Source organism: Nelumbo lutea, chromosome 8 (genome assembly GCF_056320005.1).
Source record: "Nelumbo lutea isolate HS-2025 chromosome 8, American lotus-T2T, whole genome shotgun sequence".
In the NCBI taxonomy this organism is placed as follows: Eukaryota; Viridiplantae; Streptophyta; class Magnoliopsida; order Proteales; family Nelumbonaceae; genus Nelumbo; species Nelumbo lutea.
The window spans coordinates 49,089,030-49,112,967 of NC_142691.1; the positions used below are offsets into that span (position 1 = coordinate 49,089,030).

Consider the following 23,938-nt stretch of genomic DNA (forward strand, 5'->3'; position numbering starts at 1 on the left):
GTGCAGGAATAGTGAATAAGAGAAGGCAAATGTAAGCTTTGTGGTGAGAGGACCCCTTACCTCCCCTTTTTATCTTATATATATATATATATATATATATATATATATATATATATATATATATATTTGTGAAATCAGGCCACTTCAATCTGCAATATCAGCCCAATGTGATATGCGATACTCACCTATTGTGCGTCCAAGTGACGTGTAATATCAATTTCATATATGATTCCTTTGGCATAAGAGTTTAATACTATTGGGGACTTCGCTCCCCTCCACTTCCATTGCAAATCACTATAGCGATAGAGAGAGCACGAGTGCGAGTGTGAGAGAGGCAACTTATTGAGAGAGAGAGAGCGAGAGAAAGAGAGAGACGACTGAGCGAGAGAGAGAGAGAGAATTTGGTTGGCTTCTTTCTCTCTCGAAAAAAAGTCATTTGGTTGATATACATACCTTAAAAGAATGATCGGGTAGCAATGGAAATAGGATTTGGTCAGAGAGAAATTGACTAAGCTGAAACCACAAAATAGAGACTTTTAGCATTAGCCTATGTAACGACTAACCTATCGAATGATTATTGTAGTTGCTTACTTGAACATAGATTATTGTTAAGCAAAACTCGAACATAATTCTGTTAATGTATCAATTAACAGAATATAATTCTGTGTTTTGGCCAATGACCAACTGGAGCAAGACAGGCTGCAGACATGCCAGAGTTGCACGATAAAACTCACCCATGATCCTGAGATCCCCATCCATCTCAAAATTTCTACATCATGTTCCCTATGATCATATCTGGCCAGAATTGGTTAATTTGTTTATTATGGTTTGTGGGTTGATGATCCTTTCTCTTGAGACAAATATGGAAATAATTCTTTACATTTTATTAGGTTAGAAAATAGGAATTAGGTTCTAACAGCAAGAACAATAAAGTAGTGGAATGGAGGTGTGTTGGGAGACAAGGGGATGGTATACCTGTAAATAATGAATAAGCGACCATATACATAAGGATCATGCAGAAGCATTCATCACATAGGCACATGAATGAATGAAATAAAATAAGTTTAAGTGGGACTTGAGAATTAATTTGTAAGCCAAAAATGTCGCTGAACATTGGAGCAACCAGACTGATATCACATGGTCGATTGTTATGTATACATGATGATATTCCAAGACAGAATGATTCTCCTGGTCCCTCTCTTATTGTCCTTGTATGTGTTTCTATAAATAAGATCTATCAAAGGGTCTGTAGAGAACTATCCTTCCTCCAATCTAAAGAGTCCCTCTCTCTCACTCTCTCTCGATCTCGATCGAAAGAACATCCAAGCAGTCAGTTGCAGTGAAAGCAGAAAAAGATGGCAGATTCTAGTGCAATTCATGAGAATCGTTATCATGTTCGCTCCATTAGCATGCCCTCAAATTCTCATCCTACTGCTACTAGTATTGAAGAAGAGCTTAGCAGGCTTAGAGCCTTAGAGTTGTCGACAGTACCAGGATCCCCATTGAAGGCAGAATCAATCTGTGTTGCTTTGTTGGGTCTTGTTGAGTTGTACAAATGTGTAGAGAATTTTCTTCAGATGCCACAAACACAGCAGACCCAGGTCCACCATCAACCAGAGGGTTGGGTAGATGAGTTGATCGAAGGATCAGTCACATTGCTGGATATAGGTGGGACTGCAAGGGACATCTTGTTGCAGATGAAGGAAAATGTAAAAGATCTTCAGTCAGCCCTTCGTAGAAGAAAATTTGAAGAGGAGGTGTTGGGTAGCATGGTTTCCTCATACACTTCCTTTAAGAAAAGGGTGAAGAAGGATGCCAACAGCTGCCTTAAAACATTGAAACGACTGGAAGAGAAATATATATCCTATCCTCTCTTAGATCATGATCATGACTCAACAGTTGTGGTTAGAGTCTTAAGAGAAGTCAGCAGTGTTGCAATTTCTGTCTTCCGGGCTCTATTGTCGTTCTTGTCCACGCCGGAGTCAAAGCCAAAGGTCGGTAGATGGAGTTTCATGTCAAAGTTGATGCAGAGGGGAGTAGTGGCTTGTGACAACCAAGCAGATGTGAGCATGAATGAGGTGGAATCTGTTGATATTGCACTTTTCGCCTTGTCTTGCTGCAATCCAAGCAAAGACGCTGAGGTTGAGAGTTCAAAACTGGCACAAAAGAGGTTGAATGATCTGGAGGTTAGCCTTGAAAGCCTCGAAGAGGGATTGGACTTCCTTTTCAGGCGCCTGATCCAGAGCAGAGTTTCTTTACTCAACATCCTTACCCAATAAAGAGGATTCTCCAATTCACAATTTTGATTTGATCACTCAAACCCGATATGGGCAACAACAATTTTGTAGGGGGTTTGTACACTGATTATACATCAATTCAAATGTACATATATATTTCAGTTCTATACAAAATGAAGTTGACATTGAATCAATTAATTGGCGTTCTTATCTTTATTTATCTACAATTGGGTATTGGTTCTCTTGATGACTAAAAATGTTTATTAGAATAGTAATCCTTTAGGCTATGTTTGGTTTGAAGGAAAAGGTAGGGAAAGGAAGGGAAAGATAGGGATACCAATACAAGGTTTGCAAAGTTATCCTTCCTTTCCCTACTCTTTTCTTAGATTTACCAAAATTCCACTTATCACACCTTATTGTTGTTGCCACCAGTAGTTTCATTTGTATTCTGCTCTTTTAATCCCGTTTCTTTAATTCTATCTAAATGAGACTATGAAAACCAAATGAAATATGGAATTGCAAAAGGTGAGTAGGGGAACTTTTAAACTCGACCAAACTTCTTAGGCCCAATTGAAAAATTCTCGAGCCTACATCCAGATTACAGAATGACAGAAGCATGAGCCTCGCCGACGGCATATTGGGTTTAGCTTCTAGCTGGGCTTATGTCAGGAAAGTCGGTCTTCCATCTAAGATTGGGGTGAGACAAGGCCCAAAGTCCATGTCTAAGAGTTGGCCTGGTTTGGTTCTGAAGAGAGAGGTCTTTTTCCATCTTCAATGACGATGATTCATCATCATCATCCAAGCTTATGGGCTCTTTTCTATCATCAATGACGATTACGATCATGCAAGCTGATGGGGTCAACTACATGAATCCTGTTTTGCCATTTGTTCTTGAATAATTTTATACTAAAATTAAAATAAATAAAGATGATCTAAACTTTACCACCACCCCTATTTCCTTATCATGATACTTTTCCTTTTCCTCCTAATTGATCCCCTTCCAACCATTATCGAGGACTGTACTTAACCCTCCGATGGCCAGACTATAGGCCCTCATTTTTTGATAGTCTAGCAGCCATGTGAGTAACCATACATTATTGATAGACAAGAGTTATCCCTGCGATACACCTAATGCTCACACACATTCACATTTTATTTTTATCTATAATACTATTGTATTTTTTATAATATTTTCCTTTTTTCTTATACAATGCAAGTTTTATTCTCATTCACAGGAAAAACTGTTCTTTGCATCTCATAGGATCCATTCTAGTGCTCTCTAGGTCAATGGTTGGCGCAGCGTGAGTTGCTCGAACAACGATGGTTGCACGAGCAAACCCTCCGACCGAATGTTGGTCGAGAGACCGACCTCACTCATGAAGGATACTCAACGTACGACTTCGATAATACAATAGAATGAATTGATAAAGAAAATATTATTGTTGTTCCTAAAACTTAAAACAAAAGAAGTATTTATAACGTGTCTAAGGACAAATTGTAGAATAAGTAAAATAACAATCTTCGATACTAAGTAGAAGTCTTCGATGCCCCTCATCCGACAATGGATATCTAGCATAGGAATTCCTCCCTAAGACGGATCTGGCGCCGATTGGTCATGAGCTGGCACTCCATCATTCACCTCCACTTGGAAAGGACTCGACCTCGAGTCATGATCAGGATATGCAAGCATCACCTCAGGCAAATAACGATGAAGATCAGCAACATTAAACATTTTGGAATTACCCATATGATTTGGCAAGTACACTACGTAAGCATTGTCATTGATCTTCTAAATAATCTTGTACGGGCCATACTTCCTAGGATTTAGCTTGCTATGCTTCCCAACAGGTATGCGCTCCTTCCTTAAGAACACCATGACTTCATCACCGACTTCGAACACCTTGTACTTTCGATGCTTGTCAGCTGCCAGTTTATACTTCTCATTGGCTCTTTGAAGTTTTTGCTCTACTTCCTCTTGTACTGACTGAATCTGACCTGCCAACTGCTCAGCTGTAGTACTAAGACCTAGTACCTTGGGTAGCTTCACCAAATCCAAAGCATGGTTAGGTACTTTAATATAAACAATAGAAAATGGTGATCTACTTGTAGAGCTATGAACTGCATTGTTGTAGGCAAACTCTGCTTGAGCTACAGCAAAGTCCCACTACTTCGGCCTCTTTCTGCAAATACTACGAATCAGGTTACCCAGAGTTTGATTCACCACTTCTGTCTATCCATCAGTCTTTGGATGAGCTGTACTATTGAAATTCAAAGACGAGTCAAATAACTTCCACAAAGTAATCTAGAAGTGACTCAAGAACCTTGTATCTCTGTCTGATGTAATGGTCTTAGGCACCCCATGCAAACGAACAACCTCCCTCCATGCAAACAAACAACCTCCCTAAAGAATAGTTTGGTTGTTGCTGTTGCATCCGCAGTCTTCTTACATGGAAGGAAGTGTGCCATCTTGGAAAACCTGCCAACAACCACGAACACGGAGTCCATGTTTTATGGAGTTTTTGGCAAACCCAACACGAAATCCATCGAAAAATCTTCCCAGATAGTAGTAGGAACTAGTAAAGGCATGTAAAGACCAATATTCTGAGCCTGTCCCTTATCTGTCTGACATATATAACACCTACTCATGATAGTAGCCACATCTCTCCTCAGCTTAGGTCAGTAGTAACACCACTTGACAGCCTCAATCGTCTTGTCCCTCCCAAGGTGTCCTGCTAAGCCACCACCATGCAAATCCCTAATGACTTTCTCGTGAAGGGATGTGCATGAAATACACAATTGGTCTCCCTTCATAGGAAACCCATCATGCACGTAAAAGTCACCTGATGGTTGCCTGGCCATGCATGCACTTCTCCCAAACCTACTTGAAGTCTTCATCTTGAGCGTACAGATCTCTCAAACACTCAAAACCCACAATCTCAATGCTAAGGGTCTTAATTAGGGCCACACGTCTACTCAAAGCATCTGCCACCATATTCTGCTGTCCCGTCTTATACACAATCTTGTATGGGAATTTATCAACAAAAACAGGCCACCTAGCATGTAGATCACTCCTCAATTGTTTTTGATTACTTAGATACTTAAGGGCTTGATGATCGGTGTAAAGGACAAGCTCTTTAGCAATCAAATAGTGTTCCCATGTCTTCAATGCCTTCACAACAACATAAAACTCTTTATCACAAGTAGACCACTTCTTTCTAGCCTCACATAGCTTCTCACTAAAGAAAGTGATTTGTCTCTTCTCTTGTGATAATACAACCCCTATACCCACTCCACTAGCATCACACTCAACCTCAAATAACTTGTCAAAGCTTGACAGAGCTAAGACAAGAGCGGTACATAACTTCTCCTTTATTAAAGCAAAACTTTGCTCTTGTTCCTCTCCCCACTGGAACTTACCTTTCTTCAAACACTCATTAATAGGAGCTACTATACTACTAAAGTGTCTAATAAACCACCTGTAGAAAGTTGCTAGCCCATGGAAACGCCTCACACCACTCACATTCTTTGGAGTTGGCCACACTCTAATGGTTCGCACTTTCTCCTCATCTACTTTAATCCCATACTTATAATGAAACCCAAGAACAATAAACTATCACTCATAAAAGTAAATTTTTTCAAATTAGCATATAGTTTATTTTCTCTCAGCGCACTCAATACCCCTTGGATATGTCTCATGTGCTCATCAATAGATTTACTATAAATGAAAATATCATCAAAATACACCATAACAAATTTACCAATGAAAGGATGTAGTACCTGATTCATCAATCTCATGAAGGTGCTTGGTGCATTGGTTAGTCCAAAAGGCATGATTAACCATTCAAACAATCCATCCCTTGTCTTGAAAGTTGTCTTCCATTTGTCTCCGGAATGGATTCTAATCTGATGATAACAACTTCTGAGATCAATCTTGGTAAAGACCACAGCCCCATCAAGTTGATCAAGCATGTCATCTAGCCTAGGAATGAGAAACTTGTAGCCAATAGTGATTTTGTTGATTGCTCTGCTGTCAACACACATCCTCCAACTCCCATCTTTCTGCGGTGTCAATAATGCCGGCACCGCACAAGGACTCATGCTAACTTGGATGTGCCCTTTTTTCAACAACTTCTCTACCTTCTCCCGTAAGATCTCATTCTCCTTAGGACTCATCCTAGAGTGTGGCAGATTAGGTAGGCTAGCACCAGGAATAAAATCAATGTGGTGTTGAATGTCTCACATGGGTGGTAGCTCATTAGGTAAATCTTCAGGAACTACATCATGAAACTCGTCGAGCAATCCTTGCACTTCCACTGGAATTTTGTTCACTCCTAGTGGCTCACTCACACTCTCCCCTTTTATAACCAGTAAGTGGACCTCGCGGGTATCTTTACACTCCCTTACAAACTCAGAGTGGTGATGCGTTATGGTAAGAAAGTTCCTCCCCTCCACTTTGGAAGCTTTGGTTTGGTTCTTTTCTGCCATACGCAACAATGTATAGCGCACACCCTCTTTCTCAAGCTGGTATGTGTTCTTCCTACCCAAGTGTTTAGCATCTACATCAAATTGCCAAGGCCTACCAAGCAAAATATGGCAAGCATCCATATCCACAATATCACAATAAGCCTCATCAGTATACTTACCAATAGAGAATGGAACCTTGCAGCGTTCCTCCACATGTACACCACCAACTTCCTTGATCCAACCAATCGTGTAAGGGTCCGGGTGTTTCTTAGGACTTAGTTGCAACTTCTTCACCACATCTCTGCCAATAATGTTCTCCTGGATGCCACTATCAATAATCAATTCAAACAGTTGTCCTTGCACCGTACACCTGGTGCGAAACAACTGGTGTCATTGTGTGTCATCCCCATTTTTTTGAGAGAACATAAGCTTCCTTACAACACATATGTACTCTTCGTGTTCATAAACATCTCCTTCGTCCTCTCCATTGGGCCCACAATACACTTCATCCCCACAAACTTCTTCCTCCTCCCTTTCTACCATGTTAACTGCTTTCCTTGTAGGACAATCACTAGACCTATGTCCAACCTCATTACACTTGAAACACTTAAAAGGAGCAGGTCTTGCATAAGGATTAATGTTTTTAGGAGGGTTTGAAGTGTTACCTCTAGTGCTTCTTCCCATTGCAGCCTTATTGGTGTTAGCTACATTAGGCGGGTTGGGGGGTTGCACCCCTTGAGTTGGCTTGCCCTTATCAGCCCAGGTCCTCTCTTGAGACATCAACTCAACTTTCAAAGCTAAGTTCCTTGTTTCCTGTACACTCATAACCATCTAGACTCCAATCTTGTCTCGAATAGCGGGCCTCAAACCACTCAAATAACGAGTTGCTTGTTGATTGTCACTTTCTGACAGTTGGTTCCTCTCGGCCAGTCTCAGAAACTCTGAGGTGTACTCATTCACACTCCTCATTCCATGCGCATATCTTTGATATGATTCAAACATGTATTGTTGGTAATCAGGAGGCAAAAACCTACCTCTTATTAATTGTTTCATGCGTCTCCATGTTTGAACTGGACCTCTTCCTTCTCTAATCCGAGTCTCCCTCATTCGTTCCCACCAGACAGATGCTCCTCCCTTCAATCGAAAAGCTACTAGTTTCACCCTTCTTTCTTCTGGGATCTCCATGTACTCAAAGAAACGATCTACCTCGGTAATCCAATCTAGAAGACCTTCTATATCCAGCTCTCCACTAAAAGTAGGGATATCCACTTTTAGTTTAAACTCGTCATTATACCGGTGTCGATTAAAATTGCCATGATACCGCCAATTCCTATCAGTCCTACCATCCCCGGGATTAACTGGAGCAATGCCGAACTCTAGCTCATCATCGCTATCATCATCAATAATAGGGTTCCTGGGTAACTGAGGTATAGGATCAATGATCGGCCTACCGTGGTTGTCTTCTCCAGCTTGATTCAATGCATTATTCCCATTCCTTGGAGCATCCTCTCGCAACACAGTCCGTTGTTGTCCAGCGATCTCTGCCAACTGTTGCTCAATGTTCAATTGCTTGTAACCCCTGATCTCCATCACAGGGTTGGTTGTGACTGCTACCATCTTGGTTGGCCATCTGATTGGGCAAACTCCCGCTCTAATACCACCTGGCGCAGCGTGAGTTGCTTGAAAAGCGATGGTTGCACAAGCAAACCCTCCTGTCGAATGTTGGTCGAGAGACCGACCTCACTCACGAAGGATACTCAATGTATGACTTTGATAGGACAGTAGAATGGATTGATAAAGAAAATATTATTGTTGTTCCTAAAACTTAAAACATAAGAAGTATTTATAACGTGTCTAAGGACAAATTGTAGAATAAGTAAAATAACAATCTCTGATACTAAGTAGAAGTCTTCGATGCCCCTCATCCAACGATGGATATCTAGCATAGGAATTCCTCCCTAAGACTGATCTGGCGCTGACTGGTCACGAGCTAGCACTCCATCAATGGTGATTAGACAATTTGGTCTGGTATAGGCTGGATGATCAATTGAAATGGTCTATGATTAGTGAGACACATGTTTGTATTGAAGTGTGATTAGAGAATACATATGTATACCTTTTTTAGTCATAATATCATTTTATTTGAAATTCATAATTTATATAGTTATTAATAATTATATCTAATTTGATTTTATATGTAATTTAAATAAATAATTTAGGTTTACTTTGTAATTTAGAAGTCTTTATAGTGACTTTTTATATATTTGAATTTGGAAATTGAATTACAAGGACTAACTTGATCCTCTGAAGTGGATACTTTTTTTAAGTACCCATATGTCTAAAATTAGCTTGGAGTGGATAAATTTTTTTTAGGTAGTTGTGTTTAAAGTTAGCACTTTTTTCATAGAATCAAGTAACTACTCTTACTTTTTTTGAGAGTGGATAGATAGGTCTCAGGAAGAAAAGTTTTGTTTGAGAATGGGATAATTACTTTGAATGCTTTTTGCAAGAAAATAACATGTCACTTGTATGTGGGAGAAGCTCTCTACTCTAAGGGCTCTGTTTTAAAATATACTAGTGAATGACCCCGTACTAAGTACAAAAATCAGTAATGTTATATTTACATTATGAAATCAATAATGTTAAATTTATATTTATTAATATTTATTTCAAAATATAGCTTTTCAATATAATTATTAGAATATGAATAGTTTTCTTTTGTTATGATAAGTAGAGGGTTAATGATAAAATGAGATTGATAGATTGTAGGTAGAAGTGGTTGTGGATAACCACTTTTGCATTTTCTGCATTTTTTAGGAATGCATTGAAAATGGTGGTAGTGGATTGTGGGCTTTAACAACAACTTCTCAGAAAATGCCACGTGTCAAGCTTTCTAGAAAAATGAGAAGGCCATGTGTCTGAATGGTGAGGGGTTGTAGCTTGGTAGTGGGTTGTGGGCTTTAGCAAGAATTTCTCAGAAATTGCCACGTGTCTAGCTTTCTATAAAATGAGAAGGCCACTTGTCTAAATGGTGATGGTAGATTATGGGCTTTAACAACAACTTCTCAGAAAATGCCATTACCTAAATTTGAAAAAGCCACGTGTCTGAATGGTGGGGCTATAGCCTGAAAGCCTTCCTTTAATATGATCTTCTAGAGTGGATACTTTTTTATAAGTACCCATATGTCTAAAATTAGCTTGGAGTGGATACATTTTTTAGGTAGTTGTGTTTAAAGTTGGCACTTTTTTCATAGAATCAAGTAACTACTCTTACTCTTTTTGAGAGTAGATAGACACATCTCAGAAAGAAAACTTTTGCTTGAGAGTGGGATAACTACTTTGAATGCACTTTCATGAGAAAATAAGATGCCACTTGTATGTGGGAGAAGCTCTCTACTCTAAGGGCTATGTTTTAATATATATGTAGTGTAGTGAGGAATTATTGTTGGTTTGCATGCAAATTTGTTTCTATGATAAAAAAGAAGCCTTAGTAGGGAATTGTAATTAGCAAAGTTGAAGAGCCTATGAAGAAACCTTCCATGAGACAAGTCATTTGGATTGAGAGAGACAAGTACGGAGAAAATTTTCTGTATGTATTGTGTGAAGGGATGGGAGGTCCATCATATGGATGGCTGAACCCTGTAGAAATGTTTGGAAAGTTTTCAAAAATTTCTTTACTCCCATTCGGGAATCCTATTCCCAATTTAGAAAACTGCATTTTCAAGGTTCGTTCATGTAACCAAACCGGACCAAATCTAAAACCAAAATAAGGAAGGGATACACCTGATACAGAATCCACACAAGAATGTTCTTCCTAACATAAGTGTTCACGCCCAAAGAGAGTAATAAATCCTTCCTTCACTAAAGATGACACAGTTTAGGGTGAGGTAGGATCAGTTGGCAATTCTTCACCAAGAATTAGTTTTTCTTCAACAAGAATCGAATGGGACAGTGAGCAAAACTTCTAAGTTTTTTCTTCTGGCAAGAAACAATATCAAGATCAAATCATGATCCAATCCAAGAACTGGAGATCGAACAGGGTGGGGTAGCAAGAGCAGGAAGAAAAAGAGCAGAAGGCAAGAGCAGTCTAACTGAGTTGTCTTCTCTCTGTATTCAATGAATGTGTTTTTGGACGTTTGCCCTGCTCTCTTATTTATAGCCTTAAAGAGAAAATTTCCTAATCCCATTAGGAGTTTCCTAATCCAAATATTTTATTTGAATCTGAACTTTTTAAGTGATAAGGATAATTCCTTATCTTATCTGTAGATAAAGATCATCATTCCTAATCAAATTAGAAGTTCCTTTGATCCAAATCTTTATTTGGATCTAGACTCTTTAAGTGGATAAGGATAATCCCTTATCTTATCTTCTGATCCAAATCCCAGATTTGCCCCTATTTAATTAATCTAATTAACCCAGTTCGAAATGGGCTTTTAGGCCCATTAAGCTTTTAGGCTCACTTCCACTTTAATGCTAGCTAGCTTGGCTCTCTTTGTATGGTGTGGGGCCCTATCATGATCTACACACCAGCCACATGGGTTCAACTTAGTCTCAGTTACAATGCCTAGCCGAATTCACTACTGAATGCAATGAACCCTTGAGTCCATAACCATGGACTTTTAATGGGCCCAACATTTACACTAAATGGTCATTGGGTCCAGCCATCTTATGAATGCCCAAGGACTATGGGCAGATGATAGATTAGCCCATCAGGTATAATCCTCAATGGTCTTACACTTAACTTCTTAGCTCATAATGATCAAACACTGCCCGATAAGAGATGACCTCTCCCTCAGCTGCAAGGTGTAGTGCTGCACTCTCTACTCACATGGATCCCAGGAATTAAAACTTTTTGCAAACATTTTGAAACCATAATATATATATATATATATATATATATATATATATATATATATATATATATATATATATGTATATCTCTATATAAATATATTTTGCAAAACAAATTTCAATGGTTGAAATCAACTACCGGCAGTTTAGGTTTCCATCAGAGAGAGTGCATCCCCGATCATTCACTTTGTCTGACAAAGGGGTTGATTCTGTCACTATGATCATCCACTCAGATGAATTCTTGGACTGTCCCAACATACCCAAGTTTTGACCCCCTCTAAGGATCTCACTGATTGACATATCAAAGACACCCCTCTAAAGGTTAGGTGTAACATTCTAGTTTTGCCCATCTATCTCCAAGGTCCAAGGCAGTACTGGAATTTTGGTCTGGTTCAAGGTTTCAAAAAAACCCACACTACATGTACCTCAGGTCTCACCTTGGCAACTGAGACAAGCCACCCCAACCAAATTAGCAATACATCAATGTCAGCCTTGGCAGGAAAAATCTCCCCAGATATATCCAACAGTTGTGAAGATTCTAAACTAACACGAGTCTCATATATGTCCAATTTAAGGGTGTTACACAGAAACATACCACAATAACATGAATCAAATATGTACTTTATTCATTTACAATATATGTCATAATGTACATCATGTTGATTAGAGCTAAGGGCATACATTGTCTAACGTTGTGTGCTTGGTGAATAATGATTTTTTAGCTTAGATGTTGGTTTGTTCCTTACTTGTATAAGTTTATTATTGTTAAAGTTCTTAGAAACCCAACAATAAGATAACAATTGGAATGTAGAGAAAGTAGAAGGAACTCTGGGGGGAACCCAGTGAGATAACTTCAAAGCTCAAGTTAGTATTCTCTCAAAGGCAAAGTAAAAGACCAGATGGCGCAAAGTTCACATACCTTGTTGTCGGGGGTAGGGGAACTTTTATAACCACTTCGCGCACTCACTCCGAAGCCCCTGTCAGGTCGGGTGTCGTCTATTCTGCTGGGACAGAACCGCCACTGCTCCTTGTTGGAGCCATCTCTGTAACTAGAGATGGCGGTGTCAGGTGGCTATGGCAGGTGGCCGTTTGAAGTGCGGCCGTCAAGCATCAGATCCCAAGTCAGTCAGGAGCGCCACCCCTGGGTACGAACTTCCTCGGTGTCAGGCATGGTACGGTTTGTTCAGTTTGGCATCCTGGAGGCAAAGTGTTGGAGTGGTGAGCGAGGTGAAGTCTTGAGTTCGGAGGTATGTCCTGTATTGCCATAGTGCAGAGTAGTTCAGTGAGGTGAGTCCCGAGCTACTATAAGACAGGCCAGTCCGGCGAGGTGTGTCCTGAATTGCTATAAGGCAGGCCAGTTCGGTGAGGTGTGTCCCGAACTGCAGGCGGGCCAGTTCGGCGAGGTGTGTCTCGAACTACTATATGGCGGGACAGTTCGGGTTACTGTCTGAGTGGCTTGGGGCCTAAGGGAGAGTTCGGGCTCCTAGTAGGGAGTTCGGACCGTTGGTAGGGGAGTTCGGTCCGCTGATTTCTCCCCTTGGTGCTCGCGCCTTAGGCATGTTTTAGTGCCGAGCTGTTGCCTTTGCTACGTGTTACGTAACTATGAGGTCGGGCCAAATCTTCCTTCATCAATTGTCCCCCACTCCTCACACCAAGGGTCTTGCCCTAGCGCGAGGAGTTCGCGAGGTGGTAGGTGGATTTGTCCCGTTCTTCGAATCTTGATAGCGCGAGGTACTTTGTCAGGGTTCTTCGGTTTTCTAGAGTGTCCAAAAAGGTGGGAGATGTGCCTACATGCTTACAAATGTTGACAGACGTGGCAGCGTGCGTTTATTTTAAATTTCAAAAAATCACGCCGTTGGGAACGTGACAGCGGGTCTTTTGATTTTGACAAAAGTGCGCCACTACCGTTTTGAGGAGACGTGCGCTGTTAGTTGTCAGTTGTAGAAAGACGTGTGTGGCGCACTGTCAGTTTCAGAAAGACGTGCACCGGCACATCGTCGGTTTCAGAGAAACGTGCATTGATGTTTCATCCATTTTAGAGAGACGTGCGCCAATCACGTCTCGGTCTCAGGGGACGTGCAGTCAACACAAATGTGGGCCGTCAGATTGACTTTGATCTGCACTGTTGGTTCTTGGTTACTATAGCTATAAATAGTAGGGGACCCCAGTCGATTTCTCACTTCTGCGGTTTGCTTCTTGAGCTCGCGTCCAATTTTTCAGCTCGCGCCCAGGCCTTTCAGTTTGCCTCTAGGCTTGTTATTTCGCCTCCAAGGTCTTCTTGCTTGTTTCAGTTTCCGGAGCCTTCGAAACATTTTTTGGGTGAGTACTTTCTTGAATCCACCTTTTCTCCTTGATGTCTAGCTTGGATAGCTCAGACGATTCTTCGAGTAGGTCTGATGTAGGTTCTATGAACCGAGTCTCATCCCCCGATGGCCTTAGTGATCCTGAGGTGGAACTTGAGGATGACTTCGAACCCGTAGGCCGAGCCGCTTTGGGCAATTTGGCGTCTACCTCTCGTCGAGGTCGGATGTTAGATAGGTTTGATCCTTCTACCATGATGCCGAAGGAGCTCCAATCTCTTATTATTTCTTACCATTTGCCTGGCGGGTACGCCTATTTCATTCCTTCGGGTAGCTTTCCTTGGGAACACGGTCCTGATGAGATCGTGATATTTCGGGAGCAGCTTGCTGCGAGGCTGTGATTGTCTTTCCACCCCTTCTTGTCGAGGTCATAAACCACTTCGGCGTTACCGTTGTCCAGTTTCATTCGACCTCTATTTGGAACTTGGTGGGGACAACCTCCCTTTTTTGCGAACAGGGCTTCCCTTTAGACTTGGAGATATTTTCCTCTATTTTAATGCTCAAGAAACAAGCGGGTTTTTTTCCCGGGGGAAGACGGGCATATTACTTGTCTCCTCGCCCTAGTTTTAAGCTTCTGCACGAACTTCCCAACAAGGTCCCGGCATGGAAGCGGGACTACTTCGAGGTGCGAAGTAGACAAGGGTGGCCTTTTTAGACCGGGTGGGGGGAGGCCGCTCTTGATTCTGGTGTCACTCTCAATAAAGAGACAGTGAAGGGCCTCCGGCAATGGGCATGGCAAGGGTTAAAATTCCATCATTACCTAACAGAGGCCAGGCTTATTGCGGCCGGCCTGAGTTCGTGTAGGTTTCTTGCTCAGAGGTTTCTTGTTCACTTTGTTCCTTCATTTTTTCTGATGCCGAACTCTTTTCTGCAGGTGTGATGGACTCAGAGAGGACTCGTGGGGGGCGCCTATTCCAAGGCATGAAGAGGAGGAAGCGGGTCACCAAAAGAACTCGTACCGAGCTGCCCCAGGAGGAGCCACAAGTTCCAGACCACACGCTGGAGGATCTGCCCAGGGAGCCCGAGGTGGCTCCTTCAATGCAAGAAGCAGCAGGGGCCCCTTACGCCGAGACCACTCACACAGGTGCTCCCGCCTATTCTAGTGATCCTGCTTATCCTGGGTTCGCTCATATGCGAACTGGGCCCTTGGGCTTGGGAGCTCAAGGGGAGTTCAGGAGCGTGTTGTCACCGAACTATGCTCTTCAAAAGAGTAGGGAGGCCACCTTCCCCGAGGAGATCGTGGCGTGGACCGATCTTCCCTTGAACTAGATTGCCTGCCGTGCTGTAACTCATGCTATGGTGGTGAGTCAAATTTCGTCTGCCCTCTTTGTTTTCTATCCTTCTTACTGTCGTTAATCCTATCCTTTGCTCCTTTTGGTAGGTGAACTCTTCTATTCATGCCTTAGCGGCCTAGGTGGAGAGGAGCTCGAGGTAGGTGCGAGCTGCCGAAGAGGCCTTTCGTGCTGCCGAGGCGATTACCCGAGCTGCCGAGGCGGCCGCTCATGCTACCAAAGAGGCTACTCGCGTTGCTATGGCCAGGCAGGCGATGTCTCAGTGGGATGCCGAGGCCATGGGGGTAGTTGTGAAGCATATGATAGATCTGAGGTTGAACCTGCAGCATCGGGTCGAATATCTTCAAGAGGACATCAGGGAGAAAACGTAGATCTTTTCCCAAGGTATCGAAGATGCCAAGAAGAAGGCCGTTGAGGACTATATCGCTTCGCCTCGTTTTGACGACCTGATGGTGGATTCTTATAGAAGGGGATTCAAACTGAGCCAGTGGATGATCCAAAACACTTACCCGACCTTGATATTAGTGCCATATCCACTTCGCGTATAACCTAGGAAATGGCCAACGCTGCTGATGGCGAGCTGGATTTTGAGGGCGAGGTAGGGCCTTCGGGAGTCGTTGAAGTGCCTTCTGATGGGGAAGAAGTAGTTCTGGGCTTGTAGAATTTTTTTTTGTACTCTTCCTTTTCTTGCAATGAAATAGACAATCTTTTTGGTTAAGTGTTGTTCTTTTTTCTGAACTGATAATATGCCTGATTTTTTTCTTGCCCGGGTAATTGCACTCGCGCGACTTGTTTCAGTGTTTAATACTTAGTCTCTACTTTGCTTTAGTCTTTTGACTGATATTTTGTCGAACTGATAATATGCTCGACTTTTCTTTGCTTGCCTATGCCGAGGTTCCTCTTGTTAGCTCGGCATCCTGGCCCTTAGGTTCTCATAGAGATTTCATCCACTTCGCTTGGTGGTTTATAGGTAGTATCGCCTTAAGTTAACGATATTCCACGCTTGGGGTACTTGTTTGCCTTCTAAGGTTTCGAGCTCGTATGCCCCCCGAGCGCTCTCTTTACTCTATAGGGCCCTTCCCAATTTGGTCCAAGTTTGCCCACGCCGGGTTCTGGCACCGTAATCTTACGGAGAACTAGGTCACCGACTCGGAAGCTTCACTTCTTTACTCTGGCATTGTAGTACCGAGCTACCTACTGCTGATAGGCCATTGTCCGGATGTGCGCGAGGTCTCTTACCTTGTCCAGTAGGTCGAGGTTGGTACGTAACCCATCTTCGTTCGTCTGATCGTCATATGTTTCTAGTCGTAGTGTAGGTACTTTGATTTCCGCTAAGATTACCGCTTCAGTGCCGTAGGTGAGGTTGAAGGGTCTCCCGTGGTGGTTTTTTTTGTAGTTCGGTGATCCCATAGAACACTTGGGAGGTCTTCCGCCCACAACCTTTTAGCTCGGTCTAGACGTTCTTTCAGTCCATGTAAGACGGCTCTGTTCATTACTTCTGTCTTACCGTTTGCCTGCGGGTGCGCGACCGATGTGAAGTTCTGCCAAATTCCCATACTCTGGCACCATTCATGGAACTTGATATCCTTGAACTGCTTGCCATTGTCGGAGATCAGTACCCGAGCTAACCTGAAGCGACATACTATGTTCTTCCAAAAGAAGTTCTATATGTTTCGAGTTGTAACTGTTGCTAGAGGTTTGGCTTCTATCCGCTTTGTAAAGTAATCTACTGCCACTACTAGGAACTTTCTCCCACCTGTTGCTGGCGGAAATGGCCCTAGGAGGTCGATGCCCCATTGTGCAAAGGGCCATGGGCTGACGAGGTATTTGAGGTCGGAAGCGGGTTGATGGTGGATATTGGCGTGCTTCTAACACCTTTCGCATTTTCTGACGAGCTCGACGGCTTCTGCCTTCATCGTTGCCAGTAGTATCCTTGTCGAAGTGCTTTTTGAGCGAGTGCTCTGCCCCCCAGGTGTCCGCCGCACAGACCTTCATGAGTGACGCGGAGTACGAGCTCGGCTTCGGCAGGTCGTAGGCAACGCAAGTAGGGGAGCATGTAGGACCATCGGTACAACCATTCGTCAATTATGACATATTTGACTGCCTGGCGCTGCACCCTCTTGGCCGCATTGCGGTCTGTAGGGAGGGTTTCATCTAGCAAGAAGCTCGCGAGTGGGTCAATCAAGCTCAACTCTGCTTCAAGGATGGGAGTGACCTCCTCTGCCCCACCGAGAATACTAGGCCGAGGTAAGTCCTCTATGTACACGGTTCTCATCTTGTTGTGACTCGTGTTGGCTAACTGGGACAAAGTGTCAGCCTTAGTGTTCTCTGACCTCGGGATTTTCCTGATGAAGTGTGACTGGAAGTTGAGCAGGGCCTCTTTTACTTTCGCTAAGTATGCGATCATGGAGAGCTTGCGTGCTTCGTACTCGCTCGTAACCTGGTTGACCACGAGCTGGGAATCGCTATAGATGACTATGTGCTTTGCTCTTACCTTTTAAGCTAGGTTCAGCCCGGCTATCAGTGCTTCGTACTCTGCCTCATTGTTGGATGCCGCGAACTCAAAGCGTAGTGCATATTCCAATTTTGTGCCACCCGTGCCGCATAAAACTATTCCAGCCCCATTGCCCTGCTAGTTCGAGGAACCATCTACGTGAAGGATCTAGGGCTCCTTATCCAGTTCGCGCTTGGCCTGACCAGGAGAGATGCCACACTGGCTGCTACTTCACGGGTTTCAGACTCTATTGGCCTAGGAGCTCCGGGTTCACCCGAACTAGGGATCTCGGACTCAACCTACTCAGGGGCTTTGAGGCTGAATGTGCACTCGGTGATAAAATCTGCTAAGGCTCGGGACTTAATGGCGGTTCATGGTTTGTAATGGAGATCGTACTCACTGAGTTCGATGGCCCACTTCGTTAGCCGATCGGAAACCTTGGGCTTGAGCAAGACTTGTCTCAAAGGTTTGTCAGTTACGACGATGATGGTGTGAGCTTGGAAGTACGAGCGGAGTTTTCGAGCTGAAATCACCAGTGCATACGCTATTTTTTCTATCTACGGGTATCTCGTCTCTGCTCCCTATAGAATTTTACTAACGTAATAGACAGGCCGCTGGACCCGATCTTCTTCCTTTCTTAGTACCGAACTGACCACCTCGTCGCTCACCGAGATGTATAGTTCTAAGACCTCACCCTCCTCGGGTTTGGCTAAGGTTGGCACAATGGTGAGGTAGGTTTTTACCTCGTCGAATGCGAGCTGGCAATCTCGGATCCATTCGAACCCTTTGCCTTTGATTGCCTTAAAGAAAGGCAGGCAGCGGTCTGCCGATTTGGACATGAAGCGGCTCAAAGCAGCTATGCGGCCGTTTAGCCTCTGAACCTCTTTTACTTTTCGGGGTGGTCTCATATCTAGGATGACCTTTATTTTGTCCGGGTTGGCCTCAATACCGTGCCGGTTGACAATGTACCCTAGGAACTTACCCGAGGTGACACCGAAGACACACTTGTTTGGGTTCAATCTCATTTTATATTGACGCAGAATTTGGAAGACAGAATTTAAGTCTATTATTAATTCCTGTGAGAACTGTGTTTTGATGACCATGTCATCTACATAACATTCTATTTTCGTGTCAATTAAGGGCCAAAAAAGATTATTTACAAGTCTTTGGAAGGTCGCCCTACCATTCTTTAGTCCGAAGGGCATGACCTTGTAACAGTACAAGCTGAACTCGGTTATGAAGTTGGTTTTTTCCTCGTCAGACTGGTCCATCTTGATTTGGTTGTAGCCTGAGTAGGCGTCCAAGAAGCTTAGCAGCTCATGTCCCAAGGTCGCGTCCACTAGGCGGTCAATTCGGGATAGGGGAAGTAGTCTTTAGGGCAAGCTCGATTCAGGTCGGTGTAGTTGACGCACCTGCGCCACTTGCCATTTGCTTTTTTCACCAGCACTGGGTTGGCTACCCAGCTCAGGTAATGAGCTTCCCTTATGAAGTCCGCTGCAAGGAGCTTTTCGACTTCTTCATTGACCGCCCTCCAGCACTCCGGGGATAAGTTGCATTTCTTCTGTCTAATGGGTCTGACTATAGGGTCAGTGTTAAGTTTGTGAGTTGTAAGGCCAGGGTCAATACCGGGCATATCCGCCGCGGACCATGCAAAAATATCTAAATTTTGAAGTAAGAAATTCACCAATTCAGTTCGTAGAGGCTCCTTGACGGAAGCACCGATCTATAGTGTTTGCGCCGGATCTGTAGCTGAGGTCGGGACTGCGACTATTTCCTCCATGGGCAAAGCTCATTCCTCACCCTACTCCGTAGGCCGCTCTAATTCGAGGTCATTGCTGCCTTGGTTTTTCCCTTTAGGGCGGCAACATAGCATTTGCGGGACTTCAACTCGCTTCTCTGCAACTGTAATTGGTTGAACGCCGATTTGAAGAGGATGTGCGTCGAACTGCCTGAGTCCACAAGTACGCGCCGGACTTCAAAGTTGCTGATCCTTAGTTTTATGACGAGCGCATCGTCATGGGGATAGTGAACACCTCGCATGTCATCTTCTGTGAAAAAGATCGGTTCTTCCGTCTTCGGCCTCTTTGGAGGGTTCTGCTCCTCTTGGGCCACCTCGCAAACTGACGTCTATATTGCTGCTGATGTGCAACCTGCTACCACCAAACCGCCCACTATCACGGGGATGGTTCCCCGAACTAGCCTCTCTTCTGGGGGAGGTCGCTGCAAGGCTTCGGCCGGTCTCGGGGGCATCCTTTCCGTGTTCCCCTTGCCGACCTGCTTTATTATTATTGTCATTATGTACAAAATTTTTCAAGTATCCGGGACGGATGAGGCCCTCTATCTCGTCCCAGAGATTATTACATTGTTCAGTACTATGACCGTGATCTTTATGAAAACTACAGTATAAATTTTTATTTCTATCATTTGGATTACTCTTTAGGCAAGGTGGCCACTTTATGTAGGGGGGATCCTTGATCATCATCAAGATCTCCGTCCGCCTTGTGTTCAATGGCGTGTAATCCGTTTTAACTGCTAAGGGAGCTTGGGACGGCTGGCTTGGCTTCGCCTCTCGGGCCTGGCATCTTCTGTCGCCTGGGTTGGAGGGCTCACCTTCTCTTCTTCTTTTTTTGATCCCGCCTTCGGTTCTTTGGTTGATTTCTTCCTTTGTTCTCATGAACTTGCCTACGAGCTTGAGGAAATCGGCCACGGTTGCTGGCTGGCTGGCCACCATGTGCCATTTGAATTTTTTGTGCGTTACCCCTCTTTTGGCCGCTGCGAGCTGTACCTCGGGGTCTAACCGTGGTATTTGCAAGCATGCTTCATTGAACCGCTTGATGTAGCTCCAGATGGGTTTTCCTTCCCTATGGATTACCCCAAAGATGCTTTCCTCGGTTCTGGGGCACTGCTTACTGGTAACAAAGTGTGCGGTGAAGATCTGCACGAACTAGGCCTAGCTTCTTATTGACCCGGGAGCTAGGTTCCGGAACCAGGTGCGAGCCACCCCCTTGAAGGTGGTGATGAAGGCCACACACATGCATGACTCACTGGCCCTAGCGAGGTGCATTTGTGACTGGAATGTGTCGACGTGGTCGTTGGTGTCAAAGGACCCATCATACTTGTCCAGAGATGGAAGTTTGAAGTCTCTTGGCATGGGGACTGCCAAAAGTTCTACTGAAAGAGGGGAAGGAACTGAGAGAATTGGGACAATTTTTACCTCGTCCGAGCTCGTCTCTTCCTTGCCTCTGAGCTCGGGTAGGACATGGGTAGCAGTTCGATGACTTCGCCGGCGCCTTTTTGAGCAGGCCTGGTGCTAGCGCTGCTGGCCTCCATGCTGCCGAGCTCGATGGGCCCGAAATGTTGGCCTGCTGCTAGGGCATTGAACCGGTTCTCCGTGAGTGGGAACTTGGGCTTGGAGCGCCAAGGTGACTTTGTGTGCAAGGTTCCTGACCCACCTGCGAGTTGCTAGGCGGAGGTGATTTTTCTTTGCTTTCGGCCTGGGATGAGGCCTGGCTATTAGGGGGGTTCTGGGGTTGGGAAGTTTCTCCTAGGTGAGGTCGTCCACCTTGAGGGGAGGCCTTAATCGGCTTCGAAACAGGGTGCCGGGAGGGGAGCAGTGACTGGTTTAAGGGTAGCTGAGCGAATTGCTACTTATAATGGTGTTGGGAGAGGTGGTGCAGTACCTGGTGTTGCTGGAGTTGGTGCTGCTGGAATTGTTGAATTTGGGCTTGCATTGCCCGCATGCATTGCATTAGGTCGTCCAGCTGGTTCTGGCGGGTTGCCAATGGGACAGCAGTTGGTTCAGCGAAGTTTGTTTCATTAGGGAGTGGAAGAGGGGTGTTCAACGAAGGAGGGTTCAGGGGCGCCATTGCTTGTGGCACATTCAAACTGGGGATCCCATCCACTGAAAGAGGGATGGTGAACTGCCCAATGCACACCACGAGAACTTGGAGTTGCTCTCCGTGGTGGCCGTTTCTGTTCCACGTTTGGCACTGTTGGAGGAGGCCATGGGTGTTGGAGTTTTCTAAAGAAGGGTAGGTAAGAGAGGTAAGAGAGATAAGAGAGATTTAAAGGGAGGCTTTTAGAAGCGTTCCCACAGATGGCGCCAATTGATGGAGCGCAATCCGGCCGGTCTTAGTTGTCAACGATTTCGCCTCTGACTGGAGCGACGGGGAGCCTAAAATGGAGAAGATGAGGGAACTCTAGGGAGAACCCAGTGAGATAACTCCGAAGCTCAAGTTAGTATTCTCTCAAAGGCAGAGTAAAAGACTAGATGGCGCAAAGTTCACATACCTTGTTGTTGGGGGTAGGGGCCTTTTATAACCACTTTGCGCAATCACTCCGAAGCCCTCGTCAGGTCAGGTATGATTACCTTTGTTTCTGCCAGTTCGGGTGTCATCCTTTCTGCTGGGACAGAACCGTCACTGCTCCTTGTCGGAGCCATCTCTATAACTAGAGATGGCAGTGTCAGGTGGCGGTGGCAGGTGGCCGTTTGAAGTGTGGCCGTCAAGCATCAGATCCCAAGTCAGTTAGGTGCGCCGCCCCTGGGTATGAACTCCCTCGGTGTCAGGCATGGTACGGTTTGTTCGGTTTGGCATCTTGGAGGCAAAGTGCTGGAGTGGTGAGCGAGGTGAAGACTTGAATTCGGAGGTATGTCCTGTATTGCCATAGTGCAGACTAGTTTGGTGAGGTGAGTCCCGAGCTGCTATAAGGCAGGCTAGTCCGTCGAGGTGTGTCCCGAACTGCTACAAGGCAGGCCAGTTTGGTGAGGTGTGTCCTGAACTGCAAGCGGGCCAGTTCGGCGAGGTGTGTCCCGAACTGCTATACGGCGGGACAGTTCGGGTTACTGTCTGAGTGGCTTGGGGCCTAAGGGAGAGTTCGGGCTCCTAGTAGGGTGTTCGGACCGCTGGTAAGGGAGTTCGGTCCGCTGGTTTCTCCCCTTGGTGCTCGCGCCTTAGGCGTGCTTTTGTGCGGAGCTATTGCCTTTGCCACGTGTTATGTAACTATGAGGTCAGGCCAAATCTTCCTTCATCAATTTACTTGTTTAGCAGCAGAAGCCAACACCATGCAGATATTGCACCATACATACTATATGAATTTTATATCCCCTTCACAAACTCAAACCATAACAATGAAAAATGTCCATGACCTAAAGGCTAAAGCACAACTGGCCCACATAAGAAGCCTACTTACAATTCACAAACGACTACTGGCATAAGCAAAATACACATACCCTATGAGTCAGGTAATAACCCTCTTGTTGCAAGTAATACCATCAGGAATTAATGTTTAAACAGATAAGAAACAAAGTATGAATCCCATTTACAAGGCAATATATCAATATCATCAACAGATTGGCTCATGGCAATGACAACCATGCAAATGCTCTCATACATGTAAATAATGCAAACAGATCAAGATCTAAAGATTGAACCAATCCTTGAAACACCATTCTCATCCAACTTGGGGTTTTGAAAATCACATATGGAATTACCTTCTTAAATTGCCTTTCATAGGTTGTGTTTGGTACCATTACCATTTCAGGCATTTTGACATGAAGCTTATTTGGTTGGTACTTTTACTGACTAGGCATTAAACAAGTTTTGAGTCACTCCGGATCTCCAACTCACAAGACACCACCAGCTTGTATTGCAAACATCTCCCCATGAACAGCTGCAGTGTCTTGTGGGTAGGGATGTGGGAAGAGTTTGTGGTTAGAAGATCCGAGCTCATTTTGAGCAGTATTGTGTTTTGTATGGGCATTGCTACTTAAAATGTTTAAATGACATGATTATATTCAATGTGACACCATCCTACTATACTGACTCTCATCCATATGGTCAAATTTAAAAATAAATGCTTTCTGATGAGTTGCTTAATATTACACAGATTAATCTCTATATCAGATCTAATGGTTCTAGAAGCTTATACCCCCCCACCCCCCCACCCCCACCACCACCAAAAAAAAACTTTGTTTTGGAGGCAGACTTTATGGGTATTCGATGGTATATATCCATCTTTTCTAGTATGTGATGCACCATAATATATTTCCACACTGCCACTTAGGATGCCACCTAAGAGCTAGGTCATTGGACTGTTTCTTCAAATGGTCAGCTGATGGAGGAAACATCAGTGTTTCCCCCAACAGCCCTAAGTTTATGTTTCTAGTAGAAATGTTTTATCACTGTTGTAACTCAAACAGTATTAACCAAACATAAATTGATATTTAAGTTCAAAATGCCT

At 44.1% G+C, this 23,938-nt stretch overlaps 1 protein-coding gene across 1 annotated transcript; it reads left to right on the plus strand.

Moving 5' to 3' along the window:
- Positions 1-1,355: 1,355 nt before the first annotated feature.
- Positions 1,356-2,279, plus strand: LOC148844073 (uncharacterized). Its single transcript, XM_088959489.1, has one exon. The coding sequence runs from the start codon at positions 1,356-1,358 to the stop codon at positions 2,277-2,279; it is 924 nt and encodes a 307-aa protein (XP_088815615.1).
- Positions 2,280-23,938: the final 21,659 nt, after the last annotated feature.

Bases quoted from the DNA above. Each gene is read 5' to 3' on its own strand.
- LOC148844073 (XM_088959489.1), top strand. From the start codon at position 1,356: ATGGCAGATTCTAGTGCAATTCATGAGAATCGTTATCATGTTCGCTCC.